The 9584-nt window shown below is 49.1% G+C and overlaps 1 protein-coding gene across 2 annotated transcripts in view; it reads left to right on the top strand.

The window, feature by feature from the left end:
• AXIN1 (axin 1) overlaps window positions 1–9464 on the top strand; it is a 227398-nt gene extending 217934 nt beyond the window's left edge. For both annotated transcript variants that reach the window (XM_019482361.2, XM_019482362.2), the window contains 2 exons: window positions 7–174; window positions 6491–9464. In XM_019482361.2, coding sequence (XP_019337906.1) covers window positions 7–174; window positions 6491–6617 — 295 coding nt within the window. In that variant the 3' untranslated portion in view covers window positions 6618–9464. The remainder of the gene's footprint in view (window positions 1–6; window positions 175–6490) is intronic.
• Window positions 9465–9584: the final 120 nt, after the last annotated feature.

A 9584-nucleotide genomic window follows, 5' to 3' on the forward strand; every position in this document is an offset into this window, starting at 1 on the left:
TGACAGGTTGAAGCCCCAGAAAAGACCAGGCAGTGGTGCTTCCCATCCATGTGAGAACATTGTGGTTGCTTATTACTTCTGTGGAGAGCCAATCCCCTATCGCACCCTTGTCAAGGGACGGGTGGTAACTCTGGGACAATTCAAGGAGCTGCTCACCAAGAAAGGGAACTACAGGTAAGGCCAAGGAGGATCTGACAGTAAGTATCAAGACCAGCTGTTCAGTCCCCCCTGTTTCTGGAGCACTGCTTTCCAAGGAACACATCACTGGCAGGAATGTTGCCTTTTGACTTCCTCCCAGCTATCCACCAAGAAGAGTGTTGAGGCTTCCCTCTGTGGTTATAGCCCTAACACTTTATGAACTGTCCCTTAACAGTTGATGCTAAGGAGTGGGGGGTCCTTCACTACCCTGCTTGTGAAGATCCAGAGCACAGTTCAAAAAGCCAGTGATTGCCATGGGGGTATGTGTTTCCTGAATAAGCCATGTTACTCTCTGCGTGCTACCATGATATGTTGCCCAGAGCATCAGCTGTCAATTGAATCTTAAGGAGTTCAGGGAGGCCATTTCCTTCTCAAAGAAGGAACCGCAGCCCCACTGCAAACAGCAGGAGGGGATTGTTTCACAGGGACATGCTGTCAATATTTTGAGAAGGACCTGCACCAAAATATTCCCAAGCCTGTAGAGTCCCCTGGTCCAATAGGGCATGGGGGTGCAGATGGGAGGGGCAAAGAACTGGGATTTTGTTGCAAACAAAGCCTTTCTCAAATTGTAAGGGGGCAGCAGCACTGGGAGAGTGGTGCAGCTTTACTCCCTAGGAAATGCCAGTCTCTGTCCAGAGCAGTGCTGTGAGAAGACAAATAGTTCAGCTGTGTTCCAGTGGAGGAGGGAGTAGGCACCTGTCTGACAGGGGGTTCAGTGCCTTAGCAATGGCACAGGGCTGACCAAAGCAGGGCCATTCCTAACTCTTGGCATATGTCATCTTTAGCACAGGTGAGTTAGCAAGATTCAGAAAGTATTAACTCCATGTAACCAACAAAACTGGCAGCTCTTCAAAAATGCTGGTCCATTTAGTGTTAAGAATGCTCCTGGAAGAGAGAGAGTAACAAGCCAAGCACAGGTGAAGCAATCAAAGGTGCCCACTGTGTGTGTTCTCCATGACCAAGTCCCATCACTGCTGCATGACCACCTACCATACTGTGGCTAAGAAACTCTAAGTCATGGCCAGGAGGTCCATTCACCTAAGTAGGCTTCTTTATATAATCTTCAAAGTCAGGAAGTAATTTTAAATCCAGATAGGGACCTGCTTAGGGCACTGCAGGAATTCTGCCACTTCTGACTGGCTACGAAAATTTGAGGCTTTTGCTTTTATGCTGGCCTTGTGCTTTGTCTCAGGTTATATACTAAACCGAAGTTGTTTAACTCCGTGAAGCCAGAAGTTGGTAAGATCTCAAGTCTAGTCATTAGCAGGGATCCTGGTTTTCTCTGCTTAAAAACTGAAAACTATCTGATTAAAGTGGAGGTGTGGGAATCCTAAATTCTCTCAGTAAAAATCCCAGAATCTGCATTTCTCCACAATTAAAATGAAATGCCTCTCTCTTTCTCTCTCTCTCTCTCTCTCTCTCTATATATATATATAGGTATCAATTAACACAATATTTAATTGATATATTTACAATTTTAAAGCAATTTGGAAGCCTGCCAGTGCCTCAATCATTATAGTAAAATAAATTCTAAATAACTATACATTTTGGCATTTGATTTTGGATTTTTTTAATCTTAAAAAATCAGAGCTCCCCCTGCCCCCTTAGCTCACCAGGACGAGTCCAGCTGTGGCTGTCCCCCCACTGCTTTATGACACTGAGCAACCCTAACATGCTTTTGCCCCTCAACCCCAAGCCACAGCCCCATCAGCCCTGCCAGTGCCCCTCACTCCTGACCTGCAACTCCCTGGCCCTGCCGGTGCCCCTCATTCCCAACCCAGGGACCCGCACCCCTCTGGGCCATGCTGGTGCCCCTCACCCCCAACCCCCAGCTTCCTGTCTCTGCCAGTGCCCCTCACTCCTGACCCATAGCACCCTGGCTCTGCTGGTGCCCCACAGACTCACAGGATGGTGATCTGCAGGGACACAGTGGGAATGGCCTCCAGCATGAGGTTCATGCAGTGCATCTCATGCAGAAGCACAGACAGCAACTGGGGCACCACCCACTATCCCACGCCACCAGCTGCAGCTGGATCTGCGGTGCAGAGGACCAGCGCTGCACTCCACAATAGCACTATGAAATGGAGTGCAGCTCTGGCCCAGTCATGCTGTGGGGAGCAGAAGGATGAAGGGCTCCAAGCTCTGTCCTTGCCAGGGCAGGCTGAAGTGCAGCAGCTGCAGCAAGTCCAGCCCTGGCACGGGCTGGAGGGAGGAGGAGGGGAGGCTTGTGGCACCCCCGCCCTGGTCTGGGGCTCCTGTGCCACACCAGACTTCCTGGCCACAGCCTCCCGCTCTTCCCCCCTGGCAGTGTCTCCCGGCTGCCTCATCCCTGCGAGTCCAGCCATGCAGCTCCCTGCTGCCCCCAAAAGGTCCCTCCACCCTCTTCCCCTGCTGGAGAGGCAGGCACATCTCCCTTGCCCCTCAGCCCCAGCACCCGGACAGCTTCCCCCAGCACCAGGAGGCACCCACCCCTCCCCACACACCCATCCCCTTCACACACCCCTGTCCCACACACATGCCCTCCTCCCCCCGCAGTCCCCAAGTCTTGGCCGTCCAATCCTTCCTCCTCCCCCCCCCAAGACTTACCTGAATCCAGCTGCTGGAGTTGCTTCCACCATCCTGCCTAGCTTTATGCTGGCCACGTGTGTGCACACACGTGACAACCCATGCCTCCAATTGCCCTCCGCATAATTCCCCCAAACCCAAGCAGCTCCTTGCAGGCTAGAAGGCTGCCAGCCTGCAAGGGAAATCCCACCATTTCCCACAGTTTCCTTCTTTAAAGAAGACAATATGTGTTTTTCTGCTTCAAATGAGAATATCCACACTTTTCCACAGCAAACAGAAAACCTGGATCCCTGGTCATTAGTGCAGCTTGTGGGGTCTGTCGTTGTATCTGTGATGCTAACAATTCCGTGTTCCTACAGCTGTTGCTGATAAAGCAGCACTGTAAGCACAGCTTTCTACCCTCTCAGCCATTTAGTTTCATAGTTGATAGGGTCAGAAGGGACCTGAGCAGATCATCAAGTCCGACCCCCTGCCATGGGCAGGAAAAGATGCTGGGGTCAAATGACCCCGGCAAGGTGTCAATCTAGCCTCCTTTTAAAGACCCCCAGGGTAGGAGCGAGCACCACTTCCCTTGGAAGTTGGTTCCAGATCCTAGCCACCCTGACTGTGAAGTAGTGCCTCCTGTTATTTAGCCTGAATCTACTCTCTGTCAACTTAAGGCCGTTATTCCTTGTTACTCCCGGTAGTGCTCGGGTGAACAGGGACTCTCCCATTGCCTGCTGGTCTCCCTTGGCCAGTTTATAGATGGCCACCAGATCCCCTCTCAGCCTTCTCTTGTGGAGGCTGAACAGGCTCAAGTCTTGTAGCTTCTCCTTGTAGGGCCTGCCCTGCTGCCCCCTGATCATGCGAGTGGCCCTCCTCTGGACATGTCAATGTTGTCCATATCCTTCCTGAAGTGCAGTGCCAGAACTGGACGCAGTACTCCAACTGTGGCCTGACCAATGTCATATAGAGAGGGAGGATCACCTCCTTGGACCTGCTCATAATGCATCTGTGGATGCATGACAAGGTGCGGTTAGCCTTCCTGACTGTGTCCCTACACTGGCGGCCCATGTTCATCTTAGAGTCTATAATGACTCCAAGATCCTTTTTTGCCTCTGTGCTGATGAAAAGGGAGTTCCCCAGCCTGTAGGTATGCTGCTGGTTCTTTCTCCCTAGGTGCAGTACCCTGCACTTCTCAGTGTTGAATCCCATCTTATTCTCATCTGCCCAACCCTGTAACCTGTCCAGATCCAATTGCAGCCTGTCCCTCCCTTCTAGCGTGGCCACTTCTCCCCATATCTTAGTGTCATCTGCAAATTTGAACAAGGTGCTTTTCACCCCCATGTCCAAGTTGCTGATGAAGATGTTGAACGGTGCAGGCCAAAGGACTGAGCCCTGGGGAACCCCACTGCCCACATCCCTCCAGGTTGAAAATGACCCATCCACCACCACTCTCTGGGTGCGACCCTCCAGCCAATTGGCAACCCATCTTACTGTGCAGCCATTGACACCACAGTCTCCTAATTTTTTAATGAGAATGGGGTGAGAGACAGTGTCGAAGGCCTTCCTAAAGTCCAGAAAAACTACGTCCACTGCAACACCTGCATGCAAGGATTTTGTGACCTGGTCATAGAAGGCCACCAGGTTGGTCTGACAGGACCTGCCTCTAATGAACCCATGTTGGTTGCCCCTAAGCATACACTCCCCTGCTTGCCCCTTGCAGATGTGCACTTGGATAATTCTTAAAAGAGCTTCCCCAGGACCGAGGTAAGACTAACAGGCCTATAATTTCCTGGGTCCTCCTTCCTCCCTTTTTTGAAAATGGGGACCACGTTGGCCCTTTTCCAGTCCTCTGGCACCTCGCCAGAGTACCACGAGTGCTCGTAAAGCTGTGCCGGGGTCCCACAATGACCTCTGCTAATTCCCTCAGCACTCTGGGGTGGAGATTGTCAGGACCTGCTGATTTAAACACATCCAGTCCCACCAGAAGTTCCCTGACTAGGTCCTCTCTGACCCTGGGCCTGGCTGTGCCTCCCCTGGAACCATTGGGGATCCTGGTGGGGGGGATGACAACCTGGTCCCTGCTCAGAAAAATGGAGGCAAAGAAATTGTTAAATAGGTTAGCTTTGTCATCTGGTGAGACCACCAGATTTCCTAGCGTGTCCTGGAGAGGCCCCATGTTACCTGGAACCTTCTTTCTACCCGCTATATATTTAAAAAAGGATCTCTTGTTATCCTTGATCCGGGTTGCTAATCCCAGTTCCATCTCTGGCTTGGCCTTCCTAACAGCCCCACTACAATCCCGAGCAATGGAGGTATAGTCCTCCCTGGTGACGGCCCCTCCCTTCCATTGGGTATACGCCTCCTTTTTAGCTTTGAGATGTTCCTGGGTGCTTTTGGTTAGCCATGGGGGCTTTTGAGCACTCTTGCCCCCTTTGATCCCGTGTTGGGATTGCCACCCTTTGGGCCTGGAGGATTGTTTCCTTCAGGAATGACCGCTCTTTTTGGACTCCCAGCTCCCCTCCCCTCCAGGACCTCAGTGCCTCCCTGACTAGTCTCCTTAACTCAATGAAATACACCCTCCTGAAGTCCAGGGCTGCGGTCTTGCTGTAGGCCTTTGCCACCCTGTGCTGGATAGTGAATTCCAATAGGCAATGATCACTATTGCCCAGGTGATCGAGCACCCGCAGTCCCCTCACGAGGTTGTCGCTTGTGGCCAGGACCAGGTCTAACAAGGCATTTTCCCTGGTGGGACTGTGCACCCCCTGGGTTAGATGGAGGTCCTGTAACATGGCTAGGAACCTACGTGAGCGGTCAGACCTGGCTGGCTGCTCTTCCCAGCAGATGTCCAAATAGTTTAGGTCACCCATGATAACCCCATCCTTTGACTTAACTGCCTCTGTGAGCTGACCTGAGAATTCCCAGTCTAGCTCTTCTCCCTGGTTGGGTGGTCTGTAGTAGACCTCCACTGTTAAGTCCCTTTCCCCCCGACCCGCTTGTATTCTGACCCAGAGCACTTCAGTCTGCCCCTCCTCTGACCCAGTGCTGCTCGTTGAGGATGTGAATTGTTTTTTGACATAAAGTGCCACACCCCCACCTTTCCTCCCTGTCAAGTCTCCCAACCTCTGGTATGAACCACATGAGCAGCTTCATAGGAGTACAAGAGCTGCACAGTTTATGTGGAGACCAGTTGCAATCTGAGACCTATGGCTCCTTGAGGCTCCAGATCCTTTCTAACCAAGAGAACATCCCCAAACAGTGGGACTTGGGATGGGTTATAGGACCAGTTGGCCTGCTTCATCAGTAGCCTCTGATTCTGGTACTGCTCTGAATATACTTTGTCTCAAGGCCACACCTAGGCCACTTCTGAATGGAGTAGCACTGGGATTGATAAGTTCTGATTTGGTCCCTATTCCTGGCCTTGGGAATTGCCATGTCATTGCTGCCAGGCATTTCCATTCTCCCCCACTACAGTGAAAAGTTGTTTGTGAACACTGGAGATGGGTTTTAGCTGGACCTTTGAGCCAGTTGGTATGCTATAGATGTTGATTATTGTTGATCGTGGTGTTCCTGTGGGACATTAATTACCAAGGATCTGGGTTTGGGTTTAGTGTGTGGTTTCTGAAGGTTACCTAGCTATGGGGGATGGTGCTGCTGCAGGCTTGAGGAAGAAGGGACCCTGCAGGCATCTGTATCATCCTCAATTCCAGCCAGGCAGTCATCTGGATTCTCCCTGGTTTTGTAGGTATTACTTTAAAAAAGTGAGTGATGAGTTTGACTGTGGAGTGGTCTTCGAGGAGGTGCGGGAGGATGATGCCATATTACCCATCTTTGAGGAGAAGATCATTGGGAAAGTTGAGAAGATTGATTAACCTCCAAGGCTCCAGTAATGCAAGGGAAAAAAGAAACAAAGAGGGAGACTTTGGGAATGAAGAAGATGGTCCAAAGCAGATGCTTGGGATGCTGCTCCACTGGTGCAGGGGCACCACCAGGGTGAAGGGAGGCACCTCAGCTCCTCACAAGGAACTCACGCAAGCTACATTTTGCCAGTGGGAGGTCTTTCACCACACATACCTTCCAGGAGGAATCCTGGTGTGGGCTGCTTCTCCCTACCGAATATTAAGTGTAATCTAGCATTGTACAGTTACATTAGAAAGTGTAATATGACCTTGTTTACTAAAGCTGCATATTTTTGATATGTTGTAATAAAAGGAAAATATTTCCAATGTCACAGTGCTCTTATGTAAATGTAAGACATACAGGTACTTCAGAGCTCACCCAAAGTGTACAGCCATCTGTCAAACTCAGTGTGAATCTTTGCCTTCACATTACCATTCCCCAGTTTCCTGAATGTGGGTGACTTTTAGCTGATGCTACCGTGTGTTGGGGGAGTTGAGAATGCCCTTTGGAAAATTCACTCAAGCTGCTGTTTCAGATGCTGACGTGAAGACCCTACTCCAGCTGGCTTATACAGGGCTTTAAAATCTGGCTGGGAGAAGGATTGTTTATGTCATATTAGCAAATATAGTTTTCGTCATTTAACCATGCTGGTATTTTAAGCTAACAGACCTACAAGAGTGGGTTTTTTTCCTCTCTTTGGTCATAACTTTGAGCAAGTAGCCCCAAGAGGAGAGGATTCAGGTTGAGGAGCTCTTACTACAGTGACCTTCTCATAAAATCATCTACTGCAGTTGTTCATTACTGAAAGCCAGTATTGACAAGCTGTTTCAGCACTGGGAATTCCACTTTTGTTCAGTGACTAGAGCATTTTTGGTCCCATGAGCCTGTCTGAAAGTCCAGCTGCCATGGGAATATCCTGGAAATGGTTATGTGGGATTCCAGATGGGAGCAGCAGGCATAGTACTGGAGGCATTCTTTGTGAAGTGCCACTTCACACTCATATTTCTTTGCACATTAGAGGCAATAACTCCAGAGATTCTCCATGCAACCTGCTCCCAGCTGGAAGCCATTTCTGAGTGTGTACTTCACCGTAGGACTCTCAGATGTAATTAGCAGTAAATGAGAGTCCTTGATAAAAGCTTGTTACTTAAAACTCAAAATTTAGCGTCTTACTGGCCACGTCTACATGAGACACTGACTGCACAGTAGCCCATGACTACTACACAGTAGCATCGTGTGGCAGGAAGCATGATGTGATGCTGCTGCACAATAGTCTCAGGCTACTGTGCAGTCAGCATCACAGAAAAGCCATTCAGCAGTGCTACTATTCAGTAACTCTGGTTACTGCACAGTCATTTAGTACTAGTTAGTCTGTTAGTTACTGCGCAGTTAGTCTGCAAATGGTGAAAATTTGTCATGCCCAGGGGTGGAGTGTTGAACCTCAAAATGCTGAGACCTGATTTAGTTCCATGAGTCTCTGTACAAGAAAATACTAAGAAAGAGCACCTGAAAATGTAATATTTAGAACAAAAATCTCCTCTCCATTCCACACTCCATTCCACTCCATAGTTGCATGGAAAGGAGAGAGATCTCAGCATGTGGCTGCTGCAGGATGATTGCTCCTTATAGCATAGCTGCCTTCCTGTTAAATCCTGACTCCTCTCAGAGGGGACATTCAGCAGATACTGCAGCAAAGGCACTAATCTCTCTTCCAGCCTTTGGTTGTATTTCTCTCTGTGTCTGACTTACCTTGGTGCATCCATTTAGGACTGTTTAGCACCAGTAGAAACTGTTCAGGAATCTCATGAAAGGGCATTTCCCCAAACAGCAAAATGACTGCAGAGTTGCCTGGGTTCTTAGGGTTCCAGGCCCCCTCTATTTACGAAGTTGCAAGAATGCTGAGAGCTCATAAACCGAAGTGATTGATGGTTTAAATATGCTCCATACCAAATATGTGAGACAGCCCTGTCAAGAGGAGAGTTTAGTATGCAGTCCTGAGCCTACTGTCTCAAACTGCACCTGCCTTCTTCCTACAGTTTTCCATACACCTTCCCTTAACGATGTACTGAGCTGAAGTCCATTAATCACCCACACTGAATATTTTCCCTGTGCCAGAGGAAGTGTATGTAGTTGGCAATTAAGTTACCCAAACCAGACCCCCTTCTTTAGATAGCAGCCCATGCCCTGGCTGCAAAGCAGTGGGCTTCTCTGTGCCACTTTATTTGCACAACAAGCTGGGACATGAGGGCTTTCACATCAGCACTGATCTTGTCCACAGCTGTTTTTCTGTTATGTTTTCCCAATACTCTTGTTTTTGCTGCTGCTGCACCTGCTGGCTGCAGTGTTGCTTGAGTGCCAGCTGCCTGCCTGTCACCATGAGGGCAGTAGGTAGTGACCTGGTGGGCAGGCCTGTTCACAGGCAGGTTTGTCTCTCAGTATATTGTAAATGTCACAGAGTGCCTTTGAACATAATTTTGTAACTTGCCTCTCACTATGTGAAGTCCAGCAAATCAGAATTTGTTTTCATCCAGGGAACTGCATTGCAAACATTTCTTCCTCTTTTTTACGTTCTGGTCATATTCTGTGTCTGGTGAGATTGTTAATGTACATGACAGTCACAGGTTTTTGGGTTTTTCCCTCCCATTTTCCCTTTTTTTCTAAAGGGTTCCACTGTAAATATGTACATTTTTTAAGCACAGCATCAGCCATCAGTGGCATGCCCACCGATGGTATCTTCTGAGCATCCTTGTGTGCTGACTTGTACAATTATCTTTTAAAAGGTACTTGGATAATAATGGAATAAAATACCAACATGCAAATAGCTGTTGTGGTCCTTCCTTCTCTGCAGACCTCAAATGTCTGGGCCATGGCTAGATCTGCACCAAGTGTCACCACAGAAAATTGAAAACTAGGAGGAGTTGGAAGACTAGAAGAAATAA

The sequence above is a fragment of the Alligator mississippiensis genome, chromosome 13 (genome assembly GCF_030867095.1).
Source record: "Alligator mississippiensis isolate rAllMis1 chromosome 13, rAllMis1, whole genome shotgun sequence".
In the NCBI taxonomy this organism is placed as follows: domain Eukaryota; kingdom Metazoa; phylum Chordata; order Crocodylia; family Alligatoridae; genus Alligator; species Alligator mississippiensis.